General features: G+C 45.0%; 1 protein-coding gene across 1 annotated transcript in view; it reads left to right on the top strand.

The window, feature by feature from the left end:
• The first annotated feature begins 686 nt into the window (after window positions 1-686).
• Window positions 687-17,840, top strand: part of ets1 (v-ets avian erythroblastosis virus E26 oncogene homolog 1) — a 107,120-nt gene continuing 89,966 nt past the window's right edge. Inside the window, exons 1-3 of the mRNA XM_055660882.1 lie at window positions 687-1,030; window positions 5,995-6,072; window positions 9,633-9,774. Coding sequence (XP_055516857.1) covers window positions 6,004-6,072; window positions 9,633-9,774 — 211 coding nt within the window. The 5' untranslated portion in view covers window positions 687-1,030; window positions 5,995-6,003. The remainder of the gene's footprint in view (window positions 1,031-5,994; window positions 6,073-9,632; window positions 9,775-17,840) is intronic.

Genomic DNA, 17,840 nt, shown 5'->3' with positions numbered 1-17,840 from the left:
CTACATACCTGTACGTAATTTGGAGTTAGATTAAATTGTTTACAGTATACTATGTTTACATATTCTGTGGTGCTGCTGCAAGTAAGAATGACATTATTCTATCTGGGACAGATGATGACAATAAAACACTCTAGACGCTTGGACAGTACACTCTTGCCAATGCATTGTATTCCTGGTCACCGTAACACCGTGATACACACAAAATGCTGGAGTAACTCAGCGGGACAGGCAGCATCTCTGGGTAGAAGGAACGGGTGATTGGGACCCTGCTTCTTCAGATCTGAAAGTCATGGGAGTAGGTTTAAGGGGGAACTGCAGATGCTGGAGACGAAGGTTACACAAAAAAGCTGGAGAAACTCAGCGGGTGCAGCAGATAATGAAGTTTCGGGCCGAAACGTTGGCTCCATAGATTCTTGAGTTTCTCCATTTTGTGTAACCTGATGGATATTTTCTGGGTCCCTTCTTCAGTGAAAGTCATGGGAGAGGGAGATACAGAGATAATGAAGCGTGGGTTCTTTATTTTTGATGATATTTTTGGTCGTGTGACACTGGATGGTGAGCGTGCAGAAGCATTTACAAGCAGACCAGTCTCGGGTGGGTCACGATTCCTGTTCCAGGAAGGTTGGGATCCGGTAGGACGTGATGCAAGTGACAATGACTTGTTAAATAGGTCGAGCCCACGCAGTGTCCGGGAACAGTCGGGCCCCGAGCGTCCTCTCTCCCAGCGCTCTCACCTCCACTCCATCAGTCTGAAGGAGGGTCCCCACCCGACTCTTACCAATCTCCATTCCCCTCCACACAACCACCAAGGCACCGTGGAACCACTGCTGCCCCGACCCGCTGAGTTCCTCCAGCACTTTGGTTTCAGCTCAAGGTTTCAGCTGTTGCCGTTTTCCGTGGTTGTGAAGGTCGGTGGGCGACGAGGAGACTGCGGTGCGGGCAAGTGAAGGATTGAGATCGCCACTGATAGCTACTTCCACAAGCAGAAAGGAGAGGAGTGCAGCAACGCAGTGCCGCACAGAACCACCAGGTACGAGTTGTTAAACCTATCTCCTTTATCACAGCCATAGAATCACACAACGTGGAAACAGACCCTTCGGCCCAACTTGCTCATGCCGCCCAACATGTCCCATCTACACTAGTCCCACCTGCCTGTATTTGGCCCACATCCCTCTGTCTGAAGAAGGGTCTCGATCCGAAACGTCACCCATTCCTTCTCTCCAGAGATGCTGCTTGTCCCGCTGAGTTACTCCAGCTTGTTGTGTCGATAATCAGTTTAAATCAGCATCTGTAGTTCTTTCCTGACCCATATCACTCTAAACCTGTCCTACCAATATACTTGTCTAAATGTTACTTAAACATTGCGATAGTACATGCCTCGATTACCTCATCCGACAGCTTGTTCCATACACCCACCATGTAAAAAAAATGTTCCCCGTTGGGTTCCCATTAAATCTCTCCACCCCCCTCCTTCACCCGATGTGTTCTAGTTATCGATTCCCCTACTCTGGGCAAAAGACCCGGTCCATTCCTCAAATCGCGTACGCAGAGATCGTAGGATTGATTTTATTTTAAACCCCCCGCTGATATCCCTGGTGGTGCCAGGTGTAGAGTTGTCAGTGGAAGCTAGGAATTGCTAACTAGGAATGTCCCGTTTAAAGTTCCGAGCCCACTGGCCACACCAGCTCTGCGACAGTGACAATACACAATAGACAATAGGTGCAGGAGTAGGCCATTCGGCCCTTCAAGCCAGCACCGCCATTCAATGTGATCATGGCTGATCATCCCCAATCAGTACCCCGTTCCTGCCTTCTCCCCATATCCCCTGACTCCGCTGTCTTCAAGAGCCCTATCTAGCTCTCCCTTGAAAGTATCCAGAGAACCGGCCTCCACTGAGGCAGAGAATTCCACAGACTCACAATTCTGTGTGTGAAAAAATGTTTCCTCATCTCCGTTCTAAATGGCTTACCCCTTATTCTTAAACAGTGGCCCCTAGTTCTGGTCTCCCCCAACATTGGGAACATGTTTTCTGCCTCTAGCGTGTCCAAACCCTTAATCTTATATGTTTCAATGCCTTGAAACAAATGCCCTGATCAAGTCCCAAAACACAGGTACCATCCAATCAGTGCATGTCATCCCGCATTGAACAGTCAAGTGGGTCAATACTCCAGCATTTTGTGTCGACCTTCGTTTTAAACCAGCATCTGCAGTTGTTTCCGACCCAATCCTTCATCAATATTCACCTTTGAGCAATGCTCAAATACCTTCATCGTTGGGCATGCGAATTACAGACACCATGGACAGCATTGTGTTAATTAATTACATCAGTGAGGGTGAATACATCAGACATCGCACACAGCACCGTGCACAATACTATGCACTACTGGAGTAACTCAGTGGGACAGGCAGTATCTCTGGAGAGAAGGAATGGGGTGATGTTTCGGGTCGAGACCCTTCTTCACCATTGTACCCGAAATGATTTACTGATGCAGAAGATGCCCATTCCATGGCGCTCGTCCACTTTAGCAAACATATTCCAACACGGAGACACATGAAAGAGGCATTAGGGTAGATATCCGGCAGCCTGACGAAAATACATACGTTTTAAGAAACATCCCAAAGCAGGAAAGGGAGGTGGAGAGGTTGAGAGAGGAATAACAGATCTCAGGGCACTGGAAGCCAGTAAGCAATTCAGTGATCAGATGTAGGGTTCATAGAGTCATACAGCATGGAAACAGGTTCTTCAGCCCAACCTGCCCATGCTAAAATCAAGATGCCCCATCTGCATTAGTCGCACCAACCTGCGTTTGGCCCATATCACTCTGAACCTTGTAGAAACAAGGAACTGCAGATACCGGTTTACAAAAAATGACACAAACTGCTGGTGTAAATAAGCGGGTCAGGCAGCATCTCTGGAGAATATGGATGTGATCCCCCCCCACCCTTCCTGTGTTCACCTATTACCTGCCACCCGTTCCTTCTCTTCAGAGATGCTGCCCGTCCCGTTGAGTTACGCCAGCAATTTGTGAATATCTTCGGTGTAAACCAGCATCTGCAGTTCCTTCCTACACTATTTGACCTGCCTCTTTCTTTCTCTGCTTTCTTCTTCTCCCTCCCCCCCCTACATTCAGTCTGAAGAAGGGTCCCGACCCGAAACAAAACCTGTCCATGTCCTCCAGGGATGCTGCCTGACCCACTGAGTTACTCCAGCAGTTTATGTTATTTTATCCCTCCAAACCTTTCTTATCCATGTACCTGTCCAAGTGTCTTTTAAATGTTATTATACCTGCCTCAACCACCTCCTCTGGCAGCTCTTTCAATATACCCAACACCCACTCACTGTGCGGAAAAAAGCTGCCCCTCGGGTTCCTATTCAATGTTTCCCCTCTCACCTTAAACCTATTCCCTCTGGATCTTGATCCCCTAACTCTGGGTTAATGACATTAATCTTTGCAAATTCATCTACGTCATTGAAACAATGTGTGAACAATGCATACTCGTAGTAAGCAAGAATCTGTGTCAGTCATTGTGCAGAACAGAACATATGAAGCATTGAACAGAGCAGAAGGTGTGATTCACTGTACATGACAATGTGAACAGTCGTTCGGTTCAATTGTCCCTTCGCCAGCCTGAGGCAATGACAAAACTGCTCACAGATCACCACCCTGCAGGACATCACGGTGATTCAGTTCAGTTTAGTTTGTTGTCACATATACCGAGGTACAGTGAAAAGCCTTTATTGCGTGCTAACCAGTCAGCATAAAGACAATATGTTACAATCGAGCCATTCACAGTGTACAGATGCATGTTAAGAGAATAACGTTTAGTGCAAGGTAAAGGCAGCAAAGTTCGATCAAGGATAGTCCGAGGGTTACCAATGAGGTAGATAGTATTCCAGGACGGCTCTCTGGTTGTGGTAGGATGATTCAGTTGCCTGGTAACAGCTGGGAAGAAACTGTCCCATAATCTGGATGTGTGCGTTTTCACACTTCTATACCTTTTAGCCGATGGGAGAGGGATTGGCATGAACACTCGTGCTGAAGACTCTTGGCGATTTTATTTTGAGACGGGGATTGTTCTCATGCCACAGAAGGCTGTGGAGGCCAAGTCAATGAATAATTTTAAGACGAATATTGACAGATTCTTGATTAGTAAGAGTGCCTGAGGTTACGGGTTGAAGTGGAGTCCCTGGTGGACTCTGCGGGAATGATGACCACAAGGCAGGAGAATGGGGTTAAGAGGGAAAGATAGATCAGCCATGATTGAATGGCGCAGTAGACTTGATGGGCTAATTCTGCTCTTCGAACCTATCAACATATGAAGCCCGCAATCATCTCCAAAAATGAGAGGCGTGGCAGGAATGGTGATTTAAAAATAAAATTAAAAATAAATAAAGATCAGAAAGCCATTCCCACACCTGCCCACCTTTCAACTGGTAACAAAGGGAAGTAACAGCAGATGAAGGAGATGTGTGGCAAGTTTTGTTGGTACAGAGAGTGGTGGGTCCCTGGAACATGCTGCCTACTCTGGTGGTGGAGGCAGATGCAATAGTGGAGTACATGATGCTTTTAGGTAGGCGTATGCATATGCAGGGAATGCAAGTATATTGAGTCATACTCTCTAGAATTTAGGAGTTTGAGAGGGGATCTTATAGAAACTTACAAAATTCTTAAGGGGTTGGACAGGTTAGATGCAGGAAGATTGTTCCCGATGTTGGGGAAGTCCAGGACAAGGGGTCACAACTTAAGGATAAGGGGGAAATCCTTTAAAACCGAGATGAGAAGAACTTTTTTCACACAGAGAGTGGTGAATCTCTGGAACTCTCTGCCACAGAGGGTAGTTGAGGCCAGTTCATTGGCTATATTTAAGAGGGAGTTAGATATGGCCCTGTGGCCAAGGGGATCAGAGGGTATGGAGAGAAGGCAGGTACGGGATACTGAGTTGGATGATCAGCCATGATCATATTGAATGGCGGTGCAGGCTCAAAGGGCCGAATGGCCTACTCCTGCACCTAATTTCTATGTTTCTATGTTTCTATATAGTGTGGAAACAGGCCCTTCGGCCCAACCTTCCCACACCAACCACCATGTCCCACGTTTGGCCCATATGCCCCTGTCCTATCCATGTACCTGTCTAATTGTTTCTTAAACGTTGCCATAGTCCCCGCCTCAACTTCCTCCTCTGGCAGCTTGCTCCAACTACCCACCGCCCTTTGTGTGAAATGTAATTACCTCTTAGAAACCTATTCAATCTTTTCCCCTTCACCTTAAACTTATGTCCTCTGGTTCTGCGTATGCACGATGTGCAGGCAGAGGAGATTAATTTAAGAAGGAACTGCAGATGTTGGAAAATCGAAGGTAGACAAAAGTGCTGGAGAAACTCAGCGGGTGCAGCAGCATCTATGGAGCGAAGGAAATAGGCAACGTTTCAGGACGAAACGTTGCCTATTTCCTTCGCTCCATAGATGCTGCTGCACCCGCTGAGTTTCTCCAGCGCTTTTGTCTACCAGACATTAGTTTATGTTGGCATTATGTCCGGCTGTGAGCCGAAGGGCCTAGTCCTGTCCTGTGCAGTTCTGAGTTCTATGTTTACCTGCAACCTGCTGTTGGAATGGTCTGCCCCACGCAGTATCTGTGTCGGAACAGTGTGTGCCTCCTCATGTTCACAAGCACTTAACAAAGCAGCGCGTTACTCACCTCATATTGACCCCATCTTTTACTACAGTGGTCATATTAAATACATAACATACACTTCAATTATTGTTAAACAGGATATCATGTCGTCAGCTGTAAAGCGGGAACGCATTGCCAGAAAGCATGTGGGGACTGAATGTTGTATTTTGATTTTATATAAATGTGTGCCCAAGAGCATTCCATTAAGAAAAATAACTATTTGTGAAATATGATTAAACTACATTGATGTTTCCCTTCTCTTGGGACAATTGGAGGATCTAACAATTAAAAAAAACATTTGGTTTCTTGTGGTTTTTGGCAGATCTTAAAGATGAATTATTACACTGAGATAATGGCTGGAAGCTGCACTTCCTACCCTCAGCTTTACATGGGACAGATGGTAAGTTGTATCCACTTCCAGGCAATCTGTGCTTCGAACTCTGAGAGGAGCGGGGAATGGGAAGAAGTGCATTGTGCATAGTGCTGCACAGTCGTGCAGCGGTGGAGGTGCTGCCTTACAGAGCCAGAGGCCCGGGTTCAATCCAAACCACAGATGCTGTCTGTACAGAGTCTGCACGTTCTCCCTGTGACCATGTGGGTTTTCTCCGGGTGCTCCGGTTTCCTCCCACACTCCAAAGGCTTACAGGTTTGGAGGTTAATTGGCTTTGGAAAAAAATCGTATATTGTCTGGAAGTTAACTGGGAAGAATATAAAGGGCCCGCAAAGTGTGAGCATAAAGGTGGGAGCGTAATATGAAAGACACCTTACCCTCTGAGCCATCAAGGTCGGCTGCGGGAGGCATCCCTGGGGCACAAAGGTACCTGGACAAGGAGAGGGACGAAGGTTCGCTGAGCGATCCAGATGAAGCTGATGGCTGGAGTCCCTGCAGCACCATAGGGCTTGTCTTGATCGGGCACCACTCCGGTTGACCCCGAAGGCAGCACAGTGCAGCAGAGTTAGAGTTGCTGCCTTACAGCACCAAAGGCCCAGGTTCCATCCTGACCATGGGTGCTGTGTATGGAGTTTGTGCATTGTGCAATTGTGTTTTCAAGGAATTAACAGAGAGAGTCCATGAGGGTAATCTGGTTGATATAGAAATGGAGGTTGTAAAGGGATCTCATACAGGCATTTAAAGTCATGAGCTATATAGACCTGGGTTCGATCCTGGCATCGGGTGTTGGCTCTGTGGACTTTGCAAGTTCTCCCTGTGACCATGTGGATTTCCTTCGGGTACTTAGGTTTCCTTCCACATCCCCAAGGCATGTGGGTTTGTAGATTACATTGGCCTCGGTAAATTGTTCCTGATGTGTAGGGAGTGGATGGGAAAGTAGCATAACATAGAACTGGTGTGAACGGGTGATCGATGGTTGGCATGGACTCGGTAGGCCGAAAAGCCTGTTTTCCTGCTGTATCTTACAATCAAAATAAGTGCATGGTTAATAGTGGTATGAAGAAAATTACCTTGATGCAGTGAGTGGCTGGGGTCAGAAATCTCCTGCCTGGGGTAGGAGTGGGAGGGACACACGTACAATTCTAGTGTCAAAAGTAAACTGGATATGTAGTCAGGGACTAGTTTTAATGGAATTCACCTACGACAGCACCGACCACAGCAAAAATGTCGGCCATCGGCGAAAAAATTTCAACATGTTGAAAATTTCACAGCAGTCGCCTGTAGTCGCCCAAAAACTTGCCTAAGTGGGACAGACCCATTACGGCGTATAGATTTATGATAACGTTTCATGCAAGGTAAAGCCAGCAAAGTCCCATCATCCAGTATCATCCAGTCCAGTATCTGGAATGAAAGTATTTGCAGACCATGGGGGGGAGAGAGTTGAGCTGGACTAAGTAAAAAAGAAATTGTAGAATATACAGTCTATTGATTGGGTAAAATACATGTGCTGGAAGATCAGTGATAGTATACACCATTTGGGCTGAAAGGACTGTTTGTGCTGCCGATATAATTCTAGATGACCAATTACTCTGTAGCTGCTTTTATGAGACAGATTATTCTGGCTGTCAGCACAACAGTAAGGCTTACTCCCTTCGTTTTTAATTGCAGCTTTTATATAAGTTCAGAAGTTTAGGAGTCATTTAGCCCATCAAGTCTACTGCACCATTCAATCATGGCTGACAATTCACAATTGTTACTGAAGCCTATACGTCTTTGGATTGTGGGGAGAACATGGAGCATCTGGGGAAATCCTATATGGTCACTGGGAGAACGTGCAAACTCTGTACAGACAGCTCCCATAATCAGGATCAAACCCGCGTCTCTGGCGCTGTAAGACAACAGCTCCATCGCAGTGCCACCATGGTATGTGCTGGTAGAATCAGTTCCAATAGTGTCATTTAAGAGTCTTTTAGATAGGAACATGGACATGCAGGGAAGAGAGGGATATGGAACGTGCAAGCAGAAGTAATTAGTATAAGAAGTTCTGAAGAAGGGTCTCGATCCAAAACGTCACCCCTTCCTTCTCCCCAGAGTTGCTGCGGTCCTGCTGAGTTTCTCCAGCATTTTGTGTCTATCTGCAGTTCCTTCTTACACAGTTTAAGAAGGCATCATGTTCGGCACAGACATTGTTGGCTGAAGGGCCTGGTCTTGTGCGTACAGTTCTATTTTCTATGTGAAGATATGTTGTGGATTGATAAAGAACATATTCGAAAGAATGATGGAGTGAGCTCCTAAAGATCAAGACACACAGCAAGAAATGTGGAGATGGAATTTTACTTCGTATCAAATGCATGCTATGTTTTTATCAGACTGTTTGATAAAATGATGCCAAGAAGCTTTACATTAGATCTGTGTTAACATTTTTTTTCCAAAAATCATGTAAAAACAAGAACAGTGCAGAAACTCCTCCGACATTCTCAGCGTCTATATATTAAGTTCGGTAGACTTTGCAAACTATTCTTGAACCAAGCACCTGTGCCACCCATGTGGCACCCTGGGGTGATATCCCTTCCATTGTTTGAAGGGTGTCCCCACCTGACTCTGCCCCCACCCCCAATGTTCAGCAGCGGAAGGACCCTAGTATGTGGTCCTCCCCCACAGAGCCTTGGCATTGGCTGCAACAAGCTTCAGTGAGTCCCTCAGCACGTACTCCTGCAGTCTGGAGTGGGCCAGTCAGTAACATTCCCCGACGGACATCTCGCTCTGCTGGAAGGTCGACAGATTTTGGGTAGACCAAAGAGCACCTGTCACCGAGTTGATGATCTACCAGCAGCACTTGATGTCCATCTCTGAATGTGTCCCTGGAAACAGTTGGTAAATCAGAGAGCCCTCTGTTACGGGGCTGTTTGCGGTGAATCGTAACAAGATCCTTCGCTTCATTCTTCAGACTCCCTTTGCAAATCCACACTCTGTTCCAGAGACGTTTACAAGGGGTGGGGGACGGGGGGAGTGGAGAAGGATCTTCATTCCTTGTTGAACCCACACGCCACACTTCAAGTGGGAGTGCTTGATCTAGTCATTCTGAAGAAAAGATCCTCTGCATATCTGGTGGGCAGAAAGCGATTCTCATTCTCCATAGAACAACGTGTTAACGGTTTTTATCTTTGGTTCTACACTGTTGCTATCATGTTCCCTGATAAGAAGTTAGTTACCAAGACTTGTCAACATCTGAAATGTGTAGGAAGGAACTGAGGATGCTGGTTTACACTAAAGATAGACACTGAATTTTGGAGTGACTCAGCGGGACAGGCAGCATCTCTGCATAGCAGAAATAGGTGACATTTCGGGTCGAGACCCTTCCATCCAGTTCAGTTCAATTTAGTTTATTGTCACAGAAACGTTTTTGTTATCCAGAGCCATCCAGGGCAAAAGCTATCCAGGGATGCTGCCTGTCCCGCTGAGATACTCCAGCATTTTGTGTCTATCTTTGATGTAAACCAGCATCTGCTGTTCCTTCCTGCATCTAAAATGTGTTGCTCTAAAATGAGTTGTTGCTTCCTCCGTTTCAGAAGCAACTCCCTGTAGAGGCGAGTGAGATCACATCTACAATTGGATTTCCTGATAACTGCTACCAGCAGAGATTTTACTGGCAACAGCAGGGCGAGCTTGCAGCACAAGAAGTACCAACTGGACACGAGTATTGCGCGCCAGGTAAGACATAGATGATGGCTTAACTTGCCAGCTTAAGTGCTTGCAAATTTCATCTCCAAATGTAAATTGAATCATCCTACCACAACCAAAGTGCAGTTGAACTACTATCTACCTCTTTGGTGACCCTTGGACAATCCTTGATCGAACTTTGCTGGCTTTACCTTGCACTAAATGTTATTCCCATTCCCAGATTATATTCCCAGATTATACATCATGTATCTGTACACTGTAAATGGCTCGATTTTAATCGAGTATTGTCTTTCTGCTGACTGGATAGAATGCAACAAAAGCTTTTCACTGTACCTCGGTACATGTGACAATAAACTCAACTGACCTGGCTTCATTCTGGGAGCTACCTGGAGGAGAAGGTAGTAAAATTCAAGATTTATCTTTGAAAATGTGTCTATATCAACACTGAACAGAAGGAAAAAAGCTTCCTCGCTTGTAAAGTGATGTTATCTTTGAAAAGTGATGTTATCATTGAAAGAGAGATTAAATAGACTGGCCTATACTACAGTATGTAGGGTTCAGCTGACTGAGAGGTAACCTCATTGAAACATACGTAATCCTCACAAGGCTTGAGAAGGTAGATGCGGAGATGAGGTTGGGTTGTCTGGAATGAGGGAAGTTATAGAGTCATACAGTGTGGAAATAGGCTCTTCGGCCCAACTTGCCTATGCCGACCAACATACACCATACTAGTCACACTAGTCACACCAGAGGTAGGTACTTCCATAAGGAGAAGTTAGAGGACTGCAGCACATAGTGCTTGAAGAACTCAACGGGTCAGGTAGCATCTGTGGTGGAAATGGTCAGATGACATTTCAAGCCAGATTATACAATTGAAGATTTTTAAAAAGGGATAACAGGCAAAAGTGGCATATTGTCTTCATGCAATCAAGGGATGTGTACATCTTAGGCCAAGCCATCTTTGTAATTAAACTCTCCTAGTTCTGTTTATTCTGATACAAACAGACAGAAGAAGCGAGTTATCTAAAACAAGGGGTTTTGATCTCGAAGTCCTGCAGGCTGCAATGCTTTTGCTTGATTTCTTTTGTGAATTGCTCTTAAAAATACAGACCTGCATTTCATTTTCACATTCTCTTTTACACTTCCTTTTCCCGATCATCCACTGATTCTTCACTCTCATTTTCACTTGGTTTTCCACTTTTACTTTCCTTTCCATTTTTGTTACTACATATCTTGACGGCTGTCATTTTGTTTTCCTCCTTCCTCATGTTCCATTCTCTTTCCTATCATTGTAAATTCATTTTTCATATTCTCTCTTTCAAATCGACGTCCTGTTGAATTGCAAGCTCCTATGTGTAAGGAAGGCACCATGATCAAGCATCCCTGGAGATTGAGAGTCAAAACTAGACAGTGCACAAAGACATTGAAACCAGGAAGAATATTTATTCTGCTTTATTTCAGTAGTTGAGATAAGTTGACTCGTGGTTCATAGATCAAGTGAAAAAGGTTGACAAAAATGCTGGAGAAATTCAGCGGGCGAGGCAGCATCTATGGAGCGAAGGAATGGGAGACGCTTCGGGTCGAGACCTTTCAGACAGTATAAATTCATTCCGTACAACCCCTAATCATTAGTAATACAACTTATTGAGACAAACGTGTAACTAAATGTGACAAGTTGTAATCACCAACTTTTCTGAGGTACTGTGTGAATTATAGTCAACTATTGTTACTTGTCTGTCAGTGAATTAAATCTTCAACTTTACAAATAATATTGGTCATTTAAAATCTCCTTTTTGACGTACATTTGTTGATCACAAGCTTTAACTTTCTAATCTTTCTCCCCCCCCCCCCCAGTGTTAAAGTACATCCATGTGTAAAGAGAGGTTTTTTGCCTCGTGTTGAATCAATATCCATTTGTCTGAGAGCATGAGTTAATTATGAACATAACTGCGATATTGTCATGTATTCCTTTTAGCAACTGCAACTGATATATATTTGTCACATCCTTCGCAGGGCCTCAGGGCATCCCAAAGCTCTTCACAGCCAATTAGTCACTTTTGAAGCACTCTATTGTAATGTCGGCGTACTCAATAGCCAAATAACCCAAGGCCATGTCCCACAAAGAGCAATGGGACAAATAACCAGTTAATCAATTTTCATCATTCTAGTTTAGGGATGAAAGTAGGCCAGGGGAACTATGTTGTGTAGGAAGGAACTGCAGATGCTGGTTTAAACCAACGATAGACACCAAATAAACTGGAGTAATTCAGCGGATCAGACAGCATCTCTGGACACTGGGATAGGCGACGTTTCAGATCGAGATTCTTCTTCAGACTCAGGGGAACTATCTTACTCTGCTTTAAAGAGTGGCATAAGATCATTTATATCACCGGGGATTAGATGGAACCATGTTTATTATTTCAGCCAGAAATGACCATGTTTCAATAGCAGCCAGCCATTGAAACATGGAGTCATTTTCTGGAGGTAATGTCACAATGATAAAAAATACTTCCGATAATTACTGCATTCAATTCTAATACCAACACAATGGGAGCGACATAGAGCCATTCAGCATGGAAACAGGCCCTTCAGCCCAACTCACGCATGCAGACCAAGATGCACCTCTAGATATATTTGCCTGTATTTGGCCAATATCCAACTAATCCTTTCCCATCCAAATACCTGTTCAATGACTTTTAAATGTTGCTGTTGTACCAGCCTTGACTACTTCTTCTGGCAGATACCATCACTCCCTGTGTGAAGAGGTTGCCCCTCAGATTCCCATTAAATCTTTCTCCACTCACCTTAAACATATGCTCTCTAGTTCTTCATTCACCCTATATAAGCCCCCTCATGATTTTACACACCTCTATGAGATCACCCCTCTTGTGTCCTTCAATCTGAGGGATAAATTCAATTCAATTCAATTCAATTCAACTTTAATGTCATCGCACAAAATACAAGTATCAGTACAACGAAATGCAGTTTTGCGTCAGTCCGTAGTAGTTCTACATAAAGAGAAAAAAACAAGAAAAAAAAATAGAAAGAGAGAAGATACAGAATAATCAGGAAATACAGAATGATTAAACACAGGGGGACGGAGGGACCAGAAAAGTCTATCGTCGGGACTCCGAGTTCAGCAGTGTGATTGTGTTGTTATAGAAGCTTTTCCTCATCCTGCTGGTACGTGACCTGAGGCTCCTGTACCGCCTCCCTGATGGGAGGAGGGCAAACAGTCCATGGTTGGGGTGTGAGGGGTCTTTGATGATCTTCCCAGCCCGTCTCAGACACCGTTTTCGGTGGAGGGCATCCATGGCAGGGAGCGGGGCACCGATGATGTGCTGCGCGGTTTTCACCACCCGTTGTAGTGCTTTCCTGTCCGCAGCAGTGCAGCTGCTGTACCATACCGTGAAGCAGGTGGTCAGGATACTCTCTATGGTACAGCGGTAAAAGTTGGTCAGGATCTGGGGGGACAGGTGGGCTTTCTTGAGCCTCCTAAGGAAGTAAAGGCGCTGCTGTGCCTTTTTGATCAGCTTGGAGGTGTTGAGGGACCAGGACAAGTCCTCCGAGATATGCACTCCGAGGAATTTATAGCTGGAGACGCGCTCCACCTCAGTCCCGTTGATATGGATGGCGGTATGACTGCCTCATCTGGTCTGCCTGAAGTCGACAATAATCTCCTTCGTCTTTTTGGAGTTGAGGATGAGGTTATTGTCGGCACACCAGGCTGTCAGGTGCTGGATCTCATCCCTGTAGGCTGACTCATCGTTGTCGCTGATCAGTCCTACTACCGTGGCATCGTCAGCAAACTTAATAATGGCGTTGGATCCGTACTTTGGGATGCAGTCGTGGGTGAAGAGGAAGTAGAGGAGAGGGCTGAGCACACAGCCCTGTGGCACTCCGGTGTTCAGTGTTATAGTGGAGGAGGTGACGTTATTGACCCTAACAGACTGTGGTCTGTTAGTGAGGAAGTCCAGTGTCCAGTTGCAGAGGGAGGTGGAGATGCCAAGTCCACTGAGTTTGGTGATCAAGCTGGCTGGGATGACGGTGTTAAAGGCAGAGCTGAAGTCCCAGCTGCCCAACCTCTCCCTATAACTCAGACCTTCAAGTCCTCACAACATCTTTGCAAATCTTCTCTGCATTCTATCCAGCTTAATGGCATCTTTACTACAGCACGGTGACCAAAACTGAACACAACACCCCAAATGCAGGCTCACCGACATCTTGTACAACTGAAATATAACATCCCAACTTGGATACACACAAAAAGCTGGAGTATCTCAGCGGATCAGACAGCATCTCCGGAGAAAAGGACGTTTTAGGTCGAGACCATTCACGTAGTCTCATTCTGAAGAGGGGTCTCGACCCAAATCGTCACGTATTCCTTTTCTCCAGAGATGCTGTCAAACCCGTTGAGTTGCTCCAGCATTTTGTGTCTATCTTTGGTTTAAACCAACATCCTACACATCCCAAATTGTATACTTGCTTGGGAGAGTCTAGGACTAGAAGTCATAGCCTCAGAATTAAAGGAGGTACTTTCAGAAAGGAGATGAGGAGGAATTTCTTTAGTCAGAGGGTGGTGAATCTGTGGAATTCTTTGCAACAGAAGGCTGTGGAGGCAAAGTCAGTGGTTATATTTAAGGCAGAGATAGTTAGATTCATGATTAGTACGGGTGTCAGAGGTTATGGGGAGAAGACAGGAGAATGGGGTTAGGAGGGAGAGATAGATCAGCCATGATTGAATGGCAGAGTAGACTTGATGGGCTGAATGGTCTAATTCTATGCCTATCACTTATGATTTCCCTGATTGATAAATTCCAGCGTGTCAAAAGCCTTCTTTATCACCCTATCTATCTGTGATGCTTTGGTGGGAGAATGGATTGTACTTGTGCTTGTGGTCCCAGATGGAGCTGTTCCAAATTGGTTAATGCTTTGTATAAACTGAGTTCTCATCCACTCAGTCTTCTTGTGGAGTCATGGATCTGCAGATCCTGGTTTACCAAAATAAGACATAAGTGCCTGAGCAGATTAACGGGTCAGGCAGTGTCTCTGGAGAACATGGATAGATGACCTTTTGGGTCGGGATCCTTCTTCAGGCTGACTGTAGTAAGGGGGAGAAAGCAGAACAAAGTCTGGCAAGTGATAGGTGGATACAGGTGAGCTGGGGGGTGGGGGGTGGTTGAGATGGTGAGACAAACGCCAGAAAAGACAAGTGTGAGATGGGGAAGACAGGTGTGAAATGTGAAGCCTGAGGTAGGAATGTAGGTCATAGGGAAAGGGGGAAATGGGTGCACATCCAGGTGGAGCGCAGGGAAGAGATCTGTGGCTAAGGGGATCAGAGGGTATGGAGAGAAGGCAGGTACAGGATACTGTTGGATGATCAGCCATGATCATATTGAATGGCGGTGCAGGCTCGAAGGGCCGAATGGCCTACTCCTGCACTTAATTTCTATGTTTCTATGTTTCTAAGAGAGGGAGAAAAAGGCTCGAAGGAGGGGGGGGGGGGGTCATTCTCCTTTGTAAATCCAAACATTTTGCTGATTTCAATGGCACTATACATTGAGCTATCTGTGTTTTGCCATTGGTTTTTGATTGTCACATACACTGAGATACAGTGAAAAACTTTTGAATGCTATCCAGCCAAATCAAACTATACATGAGTACAATCAAGGCATACACAACAAGTAGTGCAGATTTACAATGAAATAGCAATATAGTTACAGACAAAGTGCAATTTTATTTTAAAGTGCCAGGTCTGCAAAGAGGTAGGTTGGAAGATGGAGACTGCATCCTAGCGCATGAGAGGACAGGTAGTCTTGTAACAGTGGTTTAGATGCTGTTCCTGAACCTGGTGGTACATCAGTTCAGTTCAATTCAGTTTAGTTTATTGTCAGGTGTACCGAGGTACAGTAAAAAGTTTTTGTTGCGTGCTAACCAGTCAGAGGAAAGACAATATATGATTACAATTTAGCCATTTGCATTGTATAGATACATGATAAGGGAATAACGTTTAGTGCAAGGTAAAGCTAGTAAAGTCTGATCAAAGATACTCCAAGGGTCACCAATGAGGCAGATAGTAGTTCAAGACATCTCTGTAGTTGTGGTAGGATGATTCAGTTGCCTGATAACAGCTGTGAAGAAACTGTCCCTGAATCTGGAGGTGTGCGTTTTCACACTTCTATACCTTTAGCCTGGTGGGAGAGGGGAGAAGAGGGAGTGGCCAGGGTGATGTTCACCCTTGACCATGCTGATGCAGCGTGAGGTATAAATGTAGTCAATGGAAGGGAGGTTGTTTTGTGTGATAGTCTGGGATGCGTCCACAACTTGATGCAACTTCTTGTGGTCTAAAAGCTTGAAAAGTTTTATATCTGTCCAGCTGGAGATGGGAGAAGGTGGACTGATTTGGGTGAAAATGGTCCTTGTTTATCAGATCATCGCAATATGTACTTTTGGTTTGATGGTTTTTTTGTACGAATCTCGCCAATAGATAGTCCTTATTTGCATTAAACCATGGAACTGCTAGTGTGATTAATCTAAAAGGTCATACGCAAATTGCAAGTTTTAATTTTTTTATCAGAGTTGGGTTTTCAGCATTATGTTCTATGGTTCTGTGGACTGGGTATGCACCTGCCTGGGATTATCATTGAGAGCTGGCACATGGTGCAACAAGGATGAATCATCTCACTCAGAGAACCCACAGCAGGGCTGCTATGCTGAATGGAAAATGTCACGCAAGAGCAATGAAGAGATCGTTTTTTGAGGTTAGAACTAGATGTATTGCTGAAGAAACCCATGCGGTCTCAGGGAGAACATGCAAACTCCTGGGTCTCTAGCGCTGTGAGGTAGCAACTCTACCAACTCCGCCATTGTGCCATACCTACATTAAATTAAAATGATCTCATAGCACTTACAAGTAATAATTAGGCTAAATAGCCATTTCATTTTGCTTCCTAATCCTTGCCTAATAGGGGCTTGGATTCTTTGTGTTGGAAGGAACTGCAGATGTTGGTTTAGATTTAGACGAAAGACAGATACAAAATGCTGGAGTAACTCAGCGAGACAGGCAGCATCTCTGGAGTAAAGGAATGCATGACGTTTTGGATCGGGACCCTTCTGAAGATCTCGACCCGAAACATCACCCAATCCTTCTATCCAGAGATGCTGCCTGTCCCGCTGTGATACTCCAGCATTTTGTGTCTGTCTTGGATCCTTTGCCAGGCATAATGTCAGATAGGCTGCAAAACAAACTGAACAGATTGGTGATCTGAATCCATTAGTAAGTACACCCACCAGCCTAATGTAAAACAAGGAACAGCACAGCACAGGAATGGGCCCATCAGCCCACAATCTTTGTGCTGAAGTTGATGCCAAGTTTGATTGTTCTCATCTGCCTGTACATAGCCTTGTAGCAGGATGCTCTCTGACAACTCATGAGAACAAAAAGGCAAGAATTCACAGCACGACGTGAGTTTAACGTGAGGAATGGGGAGAAATTGATGGCTTGTCCTGGAGGTTGTGTGTTGGTTTTCTCCTGGTACTCTGGTTTCCTCCCACATTTGAAAGATGTGCAGGTTTGTAGCCTAATGGGCTTCTGTAAATTGTTCCTAGTATCTAGGATAGAACTAGTGTATGGCTGATCATGGTTGGTGTGGACTCGGTGGGCCGAAGGGTCCGTTTTCACACTGTATCTCTAAACTAAACTAAACTAAACTAAACTAAACTAAACTAAACTAAAAGTTAGATAAAGGCAGAGAAGCGGCCGATCCTGGATGCGTCAGGTCAGTTTTAATCTGTGGAAGACTGTGAGTTCTTCATATTTCTGTTGTGAAGGTGAAGGTGGATGAGACAGAGGATAAGCATATTTATAAAGATGATTACTGTAGAGAAACTAAGTTGGGATTACCTTTGCATTTCACCATTTTTCTGTACGTTTATCACTTTTGGAGGACAGGACAGGGCTCGGAGAACTTGGTACAATGCCCACTGCCTATAAGTGATTATAAAAGAAATGACAATTTGACGAAGGGTCTCGACCCGAAACATCGCCCATTCATTCTCCCCAGAGATGTTGCCTGTCCCGCTGAGTTACTCCAGCA

The sequence above is a fragment of the Leucoraja erinacea genome, chromosome 32, assembly GCF_028641065.1.
Source record: "Leucoraja erinacea ecotype New England chromosome 32, Leri_hhj_1, whole genome shotgun sequence".
Lineage (NCBI taxonomy): Eukaryota > Metazoa > Chordata > Chondrichthyes > Rajiformes > Rajidae > Leucoraja > Leucoraja erinaceus.
Note: the sequence above shows the minus strand (reverse complement) of the source record. Positions and strands in the feature narration are given on the sequence as shown.